This window comes from Pelecanus crispus, chromosome 2 (genome assembly GCF_030463565.1).
Source record: "Pelecanus crispus isolate bPelCri1 chromosome 2, bPelCri1.pri, whole genome shotgun sequence".
In the NCBI taxonomy this organism is placed as follows: domain Eukaryota; kingdom Metazoa; phylum Chordata; class Aves; order Pelecaniformes; family Pelecanidae; genus Pelecanus; species Pelecanus crispus.
In genome coordinates this window covers 116,203,395-116,220,231 of record NC_134644.1, presented here as the reverse complement: position 1 = coordinate 116,220,231, position 16,837 = coordinate 116,203,395, and the positions used below count along the sequence as shown (strand labels likewise).

The window sequence follows — 16,837 nt, the reverse complement described above, 5'->3', positions numbered from 1 at the left end:
TTTGGGACATGGTTTAGTGGGCATGGTGGTGTTGGGTTGATGATTGGACTGATGATCTTAGAGGTCCTTTCCAATATAATGATTCCTAGTTTTTACTTTCATTATGAATAATCCAGCCACCAAGCCAGGAAACATGATATTGCTACTCTACCCTTAACTGGTTTAGTGGTGGACTTGGTAGTGTAGGTTAATGGTTGGACTGGATGATCTTAAAGGTCTGTTCCAACCTAAATGATGCTACGATTCTATGATAAATCCCAGCAGAAGGAGAGGGAAGCTCTGAGCATGACTTCATAGCTACCTCTTCACCTACACTTTAAAGATTACTCAAGTGTAAAACAAAGTTTGTTAATGTGTCTAGAAAGTAAATCACTAGAATGCCATGGCATACCATTGGAAGTACAGGAAGCGTGTTTCCTCGCTGTAAACCATGTATTTCTGTAGAAGAGGGGCTGGGTGAGCGTTTTTTGCTTGCTTGGTTGGTTTTCTCCAGAGAGACAGACACTTCTTTCTCTCATACCTCATTTAGACATAAGACCATATACAAGACATCACAGGAAAGAGTCAGCAATTCATTACATGTACATGATAGAAAAGAAGGCAATAGAAGTCTTCCTATCATATGAAGAATTTATAAATTGTAAGTTGGGAATAAGCGCATGGATTTGCTTAAAAAATCCACCTGTCAGGTTAAGTCTTCATACAGCACAGTGCCCAAGCACACTGTCAGGGATGAGAGAGCATCCTATGCCATACATCCTTCTGGTACCTTCTATTACTAAACAGTAGCTGGCTATCAGCCCTGTCCTCCAATTTGACAGAAATTCCCATGACACTATACTTCTTAGACCAAGTGTCCCACATTTCAGCACTTTTTTTTTTCTTTTTCTTTTTTAAGGGTCAGTTAGGTCATTTTATTTTGGGAGACTATTCATGCAAGCTCTGTAGCCAGAAAATATATGTAAAGACACAGCTCTGGTTTGTCAAATCTCATGGACTTTTGCTAACCGGAAGGAATGCTGCAGTCAGAAAAATGGGTTTAAATGCCCATAAGATCACCCGAATATGATCCCCAATTGAACTTCAGTAATGCCATGCAGCTTCCATATAAGCTCTGGTCACCTCAGACATGCCCTGTTTTCCAGGCTGAGGCAGAGCGATTACCTCCCAGAGAAGATCCATCCCTTCCCTGATAAGGAATCGGATGCAGAGTCCCTCCTGGGGACTCTTTCTGGAGGTATCCTACCCCAGACATAGTCCCAATTCTATTTGTTCCCCCCACCCACCCCCTTAGCTTCCTTAGAGTGAATTTCGTATAGGTTGGCAGAGAATACCAAGCTGCTAAACTCTGCAACATGCAGCACCTTCCTAAAAATAGTGCCGAAAAATTAAAATTGAAAAGGTTTATATTAAACGGTGATTTGACATTTTATGATGAGGAGAATATTATTTTAAGTGGTGTGACTGATTTCTTCTGTTTAAAGACTGAGCAATTTTTGGAGGCCAGCAGGCTTTGCGGGATTATTAATGAAATGAGAAGTCTCTCTTCCCCAGGTTACTGTTCATCAGATGTCAAAGTTGATGGCTGAAGTTAAGAGTTATTACCATCAGAACAGCCATTTTGTAAACTGATAATCTCCGTTCCAACCTTGGGGAACAACCCTCTGCATGACAATAGGAAATAAATAATACATGGCTCTGAGCCTTTCACCTCAGGGCACTCTGCGCCCTGACTTAATGCCACCAGGGTGTAATTAGTATCAGTATTCCCATTTGATTGGAAAAGGAGAAACGTACGATTTGCTTAAGTGATTTTCCACAGGATACATGGGGAGCTGATGGCAAAGCAAGTGGATGCTTTGCAGCCAGCAAGCCAAGAGCAGGAGCGCCGGTGGCAGAACCTACCTTCTCAAGACACTGAAGGGAAGCTTTTATCCTCTCTGTCCACACTAGATCTGTTTCTTTACTCAAACTAACTCTCTCTGTAATGAGCAATTTCACATGCATTTTTTCCTTTTAATTAATTGAAATTCATGGCTCTTGATTAAAGTCTAAATCAGTTATATTGCACAGATGTAGCCACAATATATGCAGGGGAAAAAACCCAACCAACTAAATTATCCTTTTTTTGTTCCACATACCAGAATGTCCCCAACTGCAAACTAGTATTTAAATAAATACCTCAAAACACTGTAAAACTATCCTAAGTCTTCGTGTGTGTAAAAAGGCTTTTGTACAGCAGTATGCATTAAAACTGGCAGCGTGGGGAAAGCATAACCAATGATTATAAAAATCAACCAGAAATTTAGAGACCTAAACAGCTAAAACTCAGAAAAATTACCATGTAATCACCTACTCACTCACAACCTGCTACCATCGCATTTTAATATATAAATACAGATTTGCAGTTAAAGAAATAGCTGCAAATGGTACTTAGTAACCTTTGGTTGAAACCCAAGCTTTAAAAATGGTGATCCCAAACAAGAAGTTCATGGCACATGACTCAAAAACTACATCACTTATCATTGACATTCAATTATCTCAGCCATTTATTTGTCTCACTATAAAAGGTGACAGCATTAAGTAGGAGAGTGCTATCTCTAAATATAGGTAACATGAAGCTGATACTGTTTTGTACTATCTAGCAAGTCTCATTTAAAATGAGATTGCATGGACACTGAAACAGAGAGAGAGGGCATGCTACATCATTTCCAGAACAGCTCGTGATAAAGTTCTGTTGTGAATTAAAGTATTATAAGTAGAGATATATTTCCCATCTTTCATGATGCAGACAGCACAGTGCTTTTGTTAACATAGCTGTTACACGGTGCGCATTTGACACCACACAGCAAGCTCAAGCAGCAGCGTCCAAGAATGAAGTGCTTGGTACTTTACATCGTAAGCCACTGTACTCACACTGCTGTTCCTTCACATCTGTTATAGATACAAGTTTATAATACCACATGATAACCATAGTACTTACACAGAGTCACTCCTTCTCTGAATACCCCTAAAGCATGATTAGGAACTGTAAAGCTCACTGCTCTACCTAGGATGACTCCTAAACTTCTGCAGAAACCTGTGATGAAGACAGAAAATGAAAAGGCTAGATCCCTGCTTAAAGCAGCTGAGTAACAGTAAAACTAAATCAGACCTGTGCATAAGAGAATGACAGACTCTACGATGCTCAGCTGGACAAACTGGTCAAAGTCTTTTCCTCACATTCACTATGTCCAGCTTGACACATCTGAAATCTCGCTTACGAAAATACTGTCCATGCAGAGCTGTTATTGCAATTAACATAAGTACCATAAGATGCTAAATACTGTAAAGAAATAAATATTTTTTTGTTAAAAATACCCAAACAACCCATGCCACAGGACTCTCAGACTAGGCGTTCAAATTACTGGATATTTTTGCATAATAATAGCTTCAACCTATATGCCTAAATTCCCCTTTTCCAACATGGCCAAGCTAATACCACTGCATCACAGGTGTTTGTGAAGAGCTCAAATTTGAAGACAAGAGCACCGTTACCTATGAAGAATTTAACTGTTATGCAATGTAATGCTGAGTTTGGATACTACATAAATGGTACCTGACAGCCACGCACTGAATAAGTAACGTAAGAGTATCAGCTACTGTTCAATAAGCACTGCTCAAGAAACGCAGTGAATGGTGCGCATCTTGGAGCAGGGAGGTGGGCAGGAAAGAGACCTAACTGTGAAATCAATGTGCAATTAAAAGCTGTAGCTTAACATATACACATAATAAAGAAAAAATAAGCCTGTAAGAGTAATTTAATTCTTAAGTTTCCCCGTTTCCAAGTGTTTGACTCTACCACTGTTCAAAATCTTTATCTTTTGGGGAGTGAATACTCCATAGAAGAAAAATGCTATTAAATCTCTCCAGGTAGACATTTAAAGATTATAAAATACCAGAATGAAAGTTATCTTGTTCCCACAACCATAGAAACAAGGACTTTTGTGTTGGGATAGAGAGATGACAAATTTGAAATTATTTTCATATGTACTGAACTAGAAATGCCAACGTCACCGAAACGAATGAAACCAGCCATTTACAAAAAGCCCAGAATTTGACGTTTTACATCTTCAAAACATTTTGAATATTTGCACTATGACAGAAGATGGGGAGAACAGACAGCTCCAGTTATTGCCATCTGTTAACTCAACACTTTTCATAGTCTGAAACACCAAAATAGTTCCTAAGTAATGCACCTAATAGGAACATCTGTTCCTTTCCTAATTTCTACTCAAAGTACTGAGCAGTCAGGGACAGATCAAGCTACTCTTTTAAAAGGAGCTTTATATTATAAAAAGAAACGTAAAGACTTCATGTTGTGCCTCATTTACTTAAAAAATTTACTTGACCTGTTGTTTTCATCAGTAGCATATGCATTTTCACAAGCTACCAAGTCTAAAAATACTACCTATAAACTTAAAGCAAAATTTGCTTTTAATAAAAATTTTGCCAAACATCCATTTTGACTGATGGAAAGAGACTTAATCCATCTTTCCCGGGCTGCCTTAAAATTCAGACTTAGGATTTTTGTTCTTTTCTCCTCTTCTCAAGAACCACAACAGTCTTCTCTGATGGGGATACATACAATCAGCTTTGACCCATGACAGTGAGCTAAAAGATGCTGTATTTATGCGATCTAACTAAACTTGTAATTCTATGTGAATCCTTCAGGGTCCACACATTTCATGTCAAGATGCACTCTTATTACTGTGCATGCTTTGCACATTCTTCCAGCAGACCCTGCAGCAGAATCCAAGTTACTGAATTTAAGGTTTCTAATAAGAAAGAAGTTATTTGTCTAACACAATGTCATTAGCAGTTGTCACACTAAGCCACCAGTTGCATCACACACAGCACTACAGGTACTGTACCTGCAGCTGATTGTAATCCCAATTCATGTTTACGCCCAGAGGTCACTTTGGGCAATCTGCCTAGCAGACAAGATAGCAGGACAAAAATAGATGCTTGCAGGGATTTTGTATATAGTGAGAGTCTGGATGAGCAGAGGAGCAGCTGTGCCTCCATGACCTACCATATAATGAAGAAAATCTCTTCTGAAGAGGCAGGAGCTTGCTCAGCGGAAGATGAATTAAAGGCTAGTCTGACAAAAGCAAAATAAGATGACCCAGGGGTTCCCATTCAAACAAAACTACTATCCTGATTGCATACAGTAATCAAGGTCCTGAGGGGACTGTTCCTCTTTTGCAGTGGGTAGTAGGAACACTAAGCACAGTTCTCTGAATTGTTAGTAGAAAGACAGATAACATCATTACCTGGGTATGTATTTTACCCTATTGATTTAACATTTAAGCGACATCTGCTGCAGAAAATAAATACAATCTGATAGTCTAAATCCAGATCTCAATTCGGAAAGTACTTTCAGCTCATACATAAAAGGCATTTGTATTTGTAACAGAACTCATTTATTTGCTCCCCATGTAGTTGTTCTAATTTTTTCCTCCTTATTCTTTTTTCTAATGATCTCTGGTAGAACAAACTACATGCTTTCTGTCTCTTTCATCTGCCTCCACCCCCATCTCTGAATTTTTCTGGTGGAATCACGGCTTTCTCACTAACAAAGGTTGTGTGAGGTTTTGTCAGGAAAGCAAATACATTTGAAGACTGAATATTCTAAGACAATTCTTCCACTGTAACTAATCAGAGGCAAAGATAATTAAGTGCAAGACATAAATATTGACATTGACCAAATACATGCCTCTGACAAAGGGGTTTAAAAGGTCCTACTAGGGATAAGGAGCTCTTTAGATCAGTTGCTAGCTTATCAGGAAGAACATTTTAATGTTGAACACAATATAAACCAAAAGGAAAGAACGAACAGGGAGACACCAGTAAATATCAAATGGGTTCTAATAAGAAGAGTGCCTCAAGTCAATCTTACATGCACCTTCATGAGTGTCTAGGAGGAGACCCATCAACACTCTCCAGCTTGCTCTGGCATATTGTCTTGACATGAAAGCAGCAATAGGATATGCTGATAATAATTAAGCTCAACTTCTACAAATTGAAGATTTAGAATTTTTTACATAGAGTATTCCTTGAAAATTCATAACGGATCACGGTAACATAAGTTTTTAAACACTGTAATATAGTTAGCAGGTAATACAAGTTTTCAACCACTGTACGTTTTCCTTTCCCATCACAGTATCACTCATGTAACAACATGGTAGCACGTTAAGATTACGGAATTCCAAAAATTACGTTGTAACTCAAGATAAATGTTCTCTCCAATAAGAAAAGCCTAAAACAATCTCTCAGTGGAAAGGGTAACAAGACTTTTGATATGACTCTTAAGGTTATCATAAAACCAACACAAGTCATTTGTTCAAGCATATGATACGCAGTTATGTCTTTCAGAAGTTTAAATGCCTGTCATATGGAAAACAAAATACACGGCATTTATTGGTTTCATGTTTTTCCCCCTCAATGTACTATGTAACTTTAAGAGGCCATATAAAAACCATGAACATTACTATCTACATGAAATTATAATTTCAAGGTTCTCAGGAAAAAAGAGAAGAAAAGAAGAAAATAATAAAGGAAACGAACATTTCGGATTTGACAAATTCTAGCGATTCTCTTGACTTACCATGACCTTCCTTAAGGTATAGCGTTTGGATCTAATATCATCCATCAGCATTTCATAGGGTGTGAGCTGATATTCTATTGGGAGTGGGTTGTACTGACGCTCTTGAACTTTCTTAAGTTTAACACCATTCCGTAAATCTCGCATCACTTGCACCCAAAAACGAGCCTGAAGAGAAAAGAGAGAGAAATTTTATTTGATACTTTACCCTTGAATACCACTTCAGATTAAACCAAAGTTGTTCATTCCCCTTTCAGGACACCACCAAATATGTACAGCTGTACTATTTTATTTTAACACATCAACCAAAACCCATTTTCTTTTATATAAGCCTATTTTTAACCTTCATGAATGTAACAAAATTTTGTTCCAACTCAACAGGACTGCAGAGTCTCACCTCAAGTGATGTTCACCTCTAAGATAATACAGAAAAAGGATTTGAAATTCTCATACCACACATCTGCATTTCCATTTCAAGTATACTACAAGCACATCAGGGAAGTTTCTACACTTATAGCTAATACTATGTGAATTAAACTGTGATTGAATCCAAAACTTTATTTCCCTTAGACCCAGAACTTTCTTGCAAAATTTCCCAGCAGTTGTTGTTCAAATAGAAATTTTGGAATGGACTCCAAATCCTACGGTCTAGCAATATCCTCTCAGTACTTCAACTTCCTTTTGCTCTGCCACACACAAACAGCTCCCTTGCATTTTCTAGGCAGCGAGAATGGCTGGAGAGGAGGAAGCACAGGTGGTGGATAGAAGATTGGGAGATTGAAATCAAGTACTTTTAAGAACCTCATAATGCTCCTCTACGAACTGGCAAGAATAGTAACTAGAAAATAAAATAAGCTCCTTTCTGTTAAGAGTTTCTCTGTAACATTTTTCTTTCACCCCTGCAGAAACTCAGCTGGTAGCTCTGCCTACTGCCTGGCTGCCCCTCTGAAGAGCAGTCAGCATGATACCTGTCTAAACGTCCAGTTGTTTAAATTGCAAAAGCTTCTCTGTGAAAACAGTCTAAAGAGAAAATGCAACGCTTGGATACTTGTGTTGTTTCATCTGTCTGCGAAGAAAGGCTGAGACTCCATTTGGTTCTCACTTGTCCTAAGTTACTATTAATTCATGTTAAAAAAACCCAGACACTAATTTTAACATAAACCAAACAACTTTAGGTAAGCATTATAAAGAAATATAAACTACTAGTAACGATGCTGAATCACTATTCAATTGCTGTCTTACCCAGTCAGCATTTTTTAAGTCATCAAGATCTGTGCTGGATTCATCACTTGCCTCTTTGTCCATTTCTTGAATCTTCTTCAGATTCTGCCAGTGAAAAGAAAATGAGTCAATAAATGAATAGTGGCATTACTCTCAAGTAAAACTGAAGCTTAGTTTTTGACATCTGTTGAATTATGTTGTTTGGGTATTCTACTGAATGTTTTATGACTTGAATAGTAATATTGTAAAAGTAACTTGAAATAATATTTGAATATATTTCTTTTAATTGAAAAGTGGACCTTAAATGCTGGAAAAAAAAATCTTAAGTTTTGAGTATGAAAGTACTTCAGATAATAGCATGCCAGAGGAAAACTATATATAGTAATTTTAATATTTCTAAAATTGGGCTACATGCAGAAAAAAAACGAACCACCTAGCAGGTCTGTTAAGCTACAACACAGAAAACATTACTGATTTGGTAAGGAACCCATTCACACCAAAATTTCTGTTATTTGTTGCATTCAAGATAGCTCATTTTTGTAGGAGAAATTCCCAGACAATTAGTTGTGAGGAGGAATAAACTATGAGAAATCCTTTAAACTGAATATTGACAGGCTTGCATATATATTGAAATTAAGTAGTCTGTATAACATGGTTATAGATTCTGAAACCTGAGTAATAAAATCATGTAAGGAAGAGAAACAGATCTTTCAAAGGTAGAAACTGCTATTTATGAACAAGATCAGATCATGCAAATAGGGAAACGATTGTCTGCAAAGGGGCAAAAAAAAGCTTTCATACTAACAAGAATATGAAAAATTACTAAAAGTTACAGCAGACCAAAGAATAGGCAAGCTTGCACACAGACAAATGCAAGCACAAGATTTAAAAGGCTGTGGCTTTACAGAAATTATCTTATACGCATAAACAACTCCATTTTCAAAATGTTATTTTTTGGTTTACTTCTGTATTGAAATGTTCTGGGATCAGCGGTACAAACAAATTCTTAGTACCCCATTCCACTTTTACGGAGAGTTTTCCAGGAAATCTTTAAGAATGTTTAATTTGATCCTTTTTCTAAGTACTCACTAATGTATTCAAAATGGGTAGTTAAATCCTCTGCTAACTACTTGTTTATTTTATGAGACTAAAGCAATGGGTCAGAGGTCTGACATGCATTTATTTATCAAAAATCTTTTTCTCGCTTTTAAGCACTCAAGCTCTTCCTTTGATGGAACTGAACAATCAGTCTCAATTTAGCTTTTGAGCATCCCAGAAAACTTAAAAATAAGCATATTTTGTAAGAAAATTTTTTCCTGGAAGTAGTTCCAAAACCACCAACATTTCAGTGGAAGAAATGAAAGCACTGGAAGAGTGCTTAACTTGCACATTTAACAGAGTGCAAGTATCTACCAAACCTGGTTACAGAGATAGTGCATGTGAGTCAGCCACCACAGAGATTTTGGAAAGAGAGCAGATGGGTTATTTATTGTCTTATTTAAGTAAGTAACAGACTTGCTTTCATATCAAAGAAGAAATACTACCATTGACCTATAAAAATAAAATACATAATTTACAGGAAGACTCTAAAAAAACCCATAAATCACCTACACCGCAGAAGCAAATGTATCATGGGACAACGTGGGAACATTTTGGCATGACTCGCAGTATCACCACGGATACCCAATTGGGAAAGAATGTCTTTATGGAAACTTGTGTTGGTCCTGTCGCTGCGGTCAGCAGTCAGTCTGACACTTACAGGCAATCACCCTTTTCCAAGGGGAAAAAAAAGAAAAATGGAAAGAGCGAGTAACATAAAGGCCTTGCTTATGTGTATTTTGCCATCCAGGGTTTCTTCTTTCCTGAGTCATACAACTGCAGTAATCATTTCAAACACTGTATCTGTGAACTGTAAATTATTTGCTTTCTTGCAAACTGCTAAAAATTTACTGATAAACTGCAAAAAAGAAAATCATTCTGATACTTTCTCCTTTTCCTCTTTGTAATCAGAAAGCCAGCTTCAGTAAACGAGCTCACAACTGTCAGATATGCTCCTCCTTTCCATGCTGGAAGGTACACATTAATTTTTAAAAAATTAACGTGTTCCAGCTGCTTAACCTTTACTTCAACTGTTCAACAAGATTTGTGGCAATTACTCATCTCGGCAACCAAGTTCCCTACCATACAGTTTACTAGGCTTGGTTATGCCCACAGGCTCATGCCTTTGACTGACATAAATATTCCATGAAGCTAAAAAGATTACAACCTGTTTTTCTTAACAGCAGAAACTAAGAAGTGGGGAGGGGGGGTGGTGTGGAAACCCTGAACAGCTGAAAGAGCTTCCAACTAAGGCAACCATCTAATTAGTTTCTCCGGAACATAGCTAGAGGGGGAGCTTCTACCCAAGAAAGCACAGGTTTAAGGGATGCTGGCTACCATGCGCACTGGAGAGTTGCAAGGGCAAAACCTGCCAGCCGAGAGGTAAGTCTCTCAAAAGTGCAGTTTTATGATCCAAATGCACTGATACAAGCACAGGCTACTGCCAAAGCCGGGCTCCTACTCTCCCCCATCCTAGCCAAGTGTTCCAGCTGCTTCCCTCATACTGGCACAGACATCCACTTCGTAGGCGTAGCTCATTCCCCCCCTGGCACCTGGCTCAGACCCCTAAATGCAGCTCAGCATGCAACTAGCGGAGAACAGTAGAAAGGAAAGGAATTGCCATCATTATAGAACTTAGAAAGCTTTGGAGGATCGGGGAGAAAAATAAGCAGCAAATGCTCTATCCTTGCAGCCAGTGCTTAGGAAGGTTTCTTTAAGTCTCCCGCACCTGTCAGGTGCTGCTTAGGAAGGAATAAATTCACTGTGACAAATGATTATCTTTAAACTTCTAGACCAAATGAAATATTATTATCATTTCCCCCCAGCACCCCCAGCATCAGTGGGCTTTGGCATCTGTTTCAATCGTAAATTATGGAAACCAACACGTTTACAATACAAGAGACCATTTGTCAGAACCTAACTGTGATCCAAAACCTGCGAGTAACCTCAGCTGCTGTAGCCACCTGTACTTACCCTTGGGACAACAGATTAAGAAGAGCTATTACAGTGTAATAAATACATGGCCTAAATGGGTTTCCATTTCAGAAAGCAGAAACATCTTAAAAGGGTTTTTCTAAATGATCCCAGCACCTCAGACCCATACCACAGACCTGATTTACCTATTACAGCCTGGGTGTTCATTCAGGAAATAAGGGTTAGATGTGTCGGAAGCGGGTGTTTCAACAGCCTTGGCTTTTTTTAAACTATTACAGCATTTGGCCTTTTTTTTTTTTTAAAAAAAAAAAAAAAAACAACCCTGCATTTTGTGACAAAAGCTAGTAATAAAAATACCAAATGTCTTCAAACGTCTTGCTGCACTATTAAAAGCAGGCAGTTGATTTGCTGCTGCTGCGTGTCCCACATTTGAGACGCGCTCTCCTGTGCTTGGTGACAGATGGGAGTTTACATAAGACCCTTGTCAGCACAGCGTCAAAGACTCGCTTCCACAAAACGCTCTGTAAAATGCAACGTTTTGATGAAGATGGTATTCTCTGGAATCCAGATCTGCGCTTTGTCTTTCACCAATTGCAGAACACAGTCTACTGCAGTTCCCAGTTTATGTTCTTAATTAGGAATCATTTGTTCGCTGATGCAAATAATTGTTACACTGCTATCTGCGAAGCTAATAAAATATTCTTGCACCTCTAGGCTCAATTTAAAAATATGTAACCTGCACATAGGGGAAAAACTGCTTTTGCATATTCAGATACCCAACTTGGGTTTAAATTCCAAGGGCTTCGCCAGCAGCATTACTCTAGTTCTTTGAAAAGACCCAAACCCCATTTAATTCAAATGCGGGAATAGGATCAGTTAAATCAGTCCCTGAAAACCTCTCGAGTGGATATCAGGCAAAGTTCTTCATAGTGGTATGGGTCGATGCACTTCGCTCAGCTCTGGAAAGGGCAATAGTCACCACGCTGCTCAACGTAACTGTTGAAGAAGAGGCAAAAAAACCCCAAAGCAAGTGCATGTAACACTTACTGAGTGACAGTGCCTGCATCACTTAAGAAGCCATTTCCCTTATTAAACCTCCTAAATTGAGGGATCAAACAAATCACGATGGGGCTGCAAGCCTGTCGACAACACACTTGCAAAAGCGGAGTCACTAGAAGCCTGGAAATGTAGGCAAAAGTGAAGTTACGAGCAGAAAAGTTTGTGAATCAATTTCTTTCTCCAGCTGTGCTTTCTGAAAATCCAAGCCGTAGGGTATTTAACAGCTTTCATAGTCATGAGACTATTAAGAGTAACTTGGCTAATGACCATATTTCCAAAATAAGTTAGCCATTAATGTTGTTTAGATACCTATTAACTACCTCTATTATTATCATATTCTGTACAAGCAATACACAGCATAGCCACGTTAAATGGAAAGTAACACTTGACTTTTTTAATTAACTGTTTTCCAATTGAGTCTTTACATGGCATGAAACTAGGAAAAAAGGAAAGGAACCATTCCATTTCTACTCACGTACTTAATTAGAATTTGTATGTTTACGTTTTCATACAGATCAGACTGAAATATATCCAGGCAGACTGAAATAATTATGTTTTTACATCAGAAAGGACAGAAATGAAAGGCAACATGGCTTAAAAGAACAGTGTGAAGATGACAGATTGGGAGCTTTATCTGTATTCTACCAAAAACTTAATTACAAGGCATACTGTGGATAACAAAATTATGGACGAGTTTTTGATGAACATGGACTTTCACTGTAATCGAAGATGTAGACAATTATAAAAATATACAAAGTCTTAATTAGTTTGGATGGAATATTAATCTTGATGCTTTAGGGTCTACATCAATCTTTAAAAAGTTTTGAGATATGAGTCAAACCTACTGCAGCAGATTAAGACACATCTGCCTACTGGACACTTCTATTTTATGCTGGCCAGCATCACACGGTGTCTTTTCGCACCAGCTGTGCCAGTTGTGGAGTTTATCACCCACAGCCCACTCACAAATGCTTAGCTCTGCTCCAGGCTGGCGTTGGCATTTACTGGTACCGCTCGCAGAGCTGTTGAGGTTGGAGGGCACCTCTGGAGGTCAGCTGCTCCAGCCACCCTGCTCAAGCAGGGCCACCCAGAGCCCGCTGCCCAGCGCCACGTCCAGGCGGCTTCTGAATATCTCCAAGGATGGAGACTCCACAGCCTCCCAGGGCAACCTGTGCCAGTGCTCGGTCACCCTCACAGTAAACCCCTGTTTCCTGATGTTCAGAGGGAACCTCCTGTGTTTCAGGTTGTGCCCATTGCCTCTGGTCCCGTCACTGGGCACCCCTGAAAAGAGCCTGGCTCCCTCCTCTCTGCACCCTCCCTTTAGGTATTTGTACACATTGGTAAGATCCCCCCGAGCTTTTGCTTCTCCAGGCTGAACACCCCCAGCTCTCCCAGCCTCTCCTCATAGGAGAGATGCTCCAGTCCCTTCATCATCTCTGTGGCCATTCCTGGACTCTCTCCACTATGTCCATGTCTCTCTCTTGTACTGGGGAGCCCAGAACTGGACCCAGCACTCCAGCTGTGGCCTCACCGGTGCTGAGCAGAGGGGAAGGCTCGCCTCCCTCGACCTGCTGGCAACGCTCCTCCTAATGCAGCCCAGGACACCGTAAGGCTTCTTTGCAACAAGGGCACATTGCTGGCTCACTCAGCCGTTAAGCGCACGTGGATCATTAATTCCAGCAGAAGGCAAGACTGGGCAGTAACAGGGAGATGAAGGAGGACTAGGGCAGACATCTCCTCAATAAAGCTGGTTCATAATGCGGGTAACAGACCAGGTGGATCCCGCGTCTGATCCAGAGAAGCAATTTCTGCATTCCTATGCTTGCATAGTCTCTCCCTGTCTCTCTCAGTCACACTTGATGCTATTTCTGAGCAACGTGCGAGACCTTTTCAGATACTCCACAGCGGGAACATTTGCTTTATCTCATGGACATCGCTTATTTGTGCCTACAGTTCTGGCTATGGCTAGGTGCCAACAAAGGTTGTATCAATGGCTTTTGGATGATCCTGAAAAAGATGAATCTTGTCTCTTACATGAGGCCCATTTTTAGCAGATATTCAAACTATCTTCCCCCTCGCCACACACACATGCATTTGTTCCACCTTGTTGACCATTTTTCCCCACACACAATGAAAAAAAAAGGGAGAGAGCCCCTTTTTGTGGAAATTTCCTACTGCAATTTTAAAAGCTCACTGCTTGAGATGAGAAACAAGCATAAATGCTCAAACAGCAGGACGCAGAGTTAGGAGGTCTTGGGCCATCAAAAGACCACTTCTGAATGGCAGCATATGGTACCCAGGGTGGATCTGCAGCAAGGGCACCTTTCACAGAGCCTGAGCAGCATACAGATGCTGCCAGCAAGCTGGAAAAACACCCCAGTAAACTTGCTAGAAAAACTTCACCTTGCAAAAAGATGCAAAGTTAGATCAGGTTAGTTAACTTAATTTCAACCCTACCTTTAGAGTTGCTGCTGCTATTCCACAGAAATATGTATTTTTACTACTGTCTGTGTTTTTTGGGTTTGGTTTTTTTTTTTCTTTTTTCTCAACTCTGGCTTGAGTCCTGTCCTGCGCATCCACTACATTAAACATTTAATTCTCTTTAAGAATGGAAGTACCATCTCCCTGTCTGGAAGTCAGCTTTAGGTCATGCTGACCTTTCATACACAGGGAATCAGACTGGAAATAAAATCCACATGGCATCAAGTATGTGACAAAGTGCTTAAAACATTTTATTTGACATCCATTGAAATGACCTGAACAGCTCACTCATTGCTTCATGATTTCTGATTAATGCACTCACCCAAATGCAAGCCAGTAAAACTACGCTCCATTTGTTATACGACAGTGATACTCACATGACAGACTGAAGAGCACGTGACTACTCAGTATATATATTAACAACAAAACATATTACAACCCTATAGGCCCATCCTTCCTGCCTACTGATCTATCCCTCGTGAAATCCTGTAACTTTCAAAATCCTGACCGGTCTTTATAGTGCCAAATTCAAAACGGCATCACAGCTGACCGGGGACAAGAGAGCAATATTTTTTTCTGCCTCTTTCACAGTGTACTTCCCTTCTAAACCTGTCCTGGGCTGTAGCATAAGATAGGTCAGATTTGGTCCACTCCTGAATTTCCCGCAGTGAATTTCTGCAGAGAAAAAATTCTCCCTCTTCCACTGCAGTGAAGTTGGCTGTTTAAGCGCCTACTGAGCAAAACCGATGAACTTCATATACCTGGGAAACAGATACCCAGATGCCATCCAGTGGCCCTAGAAGGAATCCAAGGAATATCAAAGTAATTTTTATTCATAGGAAAGTTATTTTAAATAATTTTAGAGGATTTTTCCCCCTTTTTAGTGTTTTTAATTTAATTTTGATCTCACATCCACAACTGTGTCTAGGTCTGAGGAATTCTAAAGGAATATCTCTGAATAAAGCTGTCAGATTTTGAAATAAACCAACAGTTTAAAATTCCTGGCATCTTTAGTGTCACAAACAAAATATTACACAGTGTAAGTTTTCTTTTAATTGGAGCCGATGTATGTAACTTGGGCTTTTTTTCCCCAGTTACCTGCCAATGCAATCACCACAAATCCATGAAAACAAAATGCCCTTACTGAAGTATTAAGTGTTTCTCTCCTTTATACCCAATACTCACATGACGATAACAAAAGGAAAAGGAATTGATTGACTTGAATTGTATTTAACCATATTCCTCATGAATTAAGATTCTTCTACATATTTGCAAGAGAGAAGAGCATATAAACAATACCACAGCTTTCACTGGCACAAACCTAGTGTGATCATATGATTCCTGCTTGCCTCAAGTATAAACTATAGAGGTCATTTTAAAATGGTGTAACAAGATTTACAGCATTCCACCTCGTATTTTCTTCACACCTATTTTTTTCTTTGTACACTACATTTTCAAAATTAAATGTTAAATATTATATTTTCAAAATTAAATACATTACAAATCTATAGTTGGATAAAAGCTGTAAGCAAGGATCAAGTGCATCATAAAACCAAAGTATTCAGATTCCAGAAGCTGCTTGTAAGATAATTTTCTTGGTCACTTCTTGTATGCCTACTGGGAGACTGATCCAGAGTAAAATGAAATCAAAAGATCAAAATTCTGCCCTTGGTTAGGCGCAGCAGTAAGTGTCTTAGTGATTTCAGTAGGGCCAAAATTCCATCTACAAAGGATTACTTCCTTTGACCTAAATGTGCTTTGAATCAATCCCTAATAGCCTTTGAGAGGCAAATGGTTTCTTTCATTTGGGATTAACTCATACTATGCTCTATGGCGTGATCAGATGTTGTTGGGTTTTTATGTCCAATTACAAGGTGATTAAATAATTTGCAAATTCAAAACACCCCTCTACTTTTTTAATAATTTTTTTAAAATGTATTTATTTAATTTTAAATGGTTATAAACCACAATATTTAACTCTGACATTGACAACAGAGATGCCTTATTACTGCTTACTGTGGCCAAAATGTTCAAGAACTACTGGAAACGTAATTCCTCTCTAAGTAGAAAGAAGAACTCCAAAGAGTTGGGTCTTTGCCTTTGGTTTGGGTCTTTGAGTTTGGTTTCTTTGAGAAAGCCTCAACATCGACCCTGCAATAGCTGTTAGTCGGGGTGTTTCTAGCACAGGTCCCTCAATTAGTATATCCAGTGGTCAGATTAAAAGCCAAGATGTGAAATTAATGATGTCAAGGTTCAGGAGACAGATTTAGGACGGAGACACTGTATCCTGTCTGCTCACCGTATCAGGGGCACTGGATGCAGATGAACCGTAACACAGGCGCGTCAGAAAACAGGTGGCTCTTTAGCCATACCAACACTGTCAAAATTATCCTTCTA

General features: G+C 39.2%; 1 protein-coding gene across 1 annotated transcript in view; it reads right to left on the bottom strand.

The window, feature by feature from the left end:
* The window catches only part of SPIRE1 (spire type actin nucleation factor 1), a 131,147-nt gene that overhangs the window by 29,191 nt on the left and 85,119 nt on the right, over positions 1–16,837 (bottom strand). Inside the window, exons 5-6 of the mRNA XM_075728291.1 lie at positions 7,889–7,972; positions 6,650–6,814 (exon numbers count right to left, since the gene is read on the bottom strand). Of these exons, the coding sequence (XP_075584406.1) occupies positions 6,650–6,814; positions 7,889–7,972 (249 nt within the window). The remainder of the gene's footprint in view (positions 1–6,649; positions 6,815–7,888; positions 7,973–16,837) is intronic.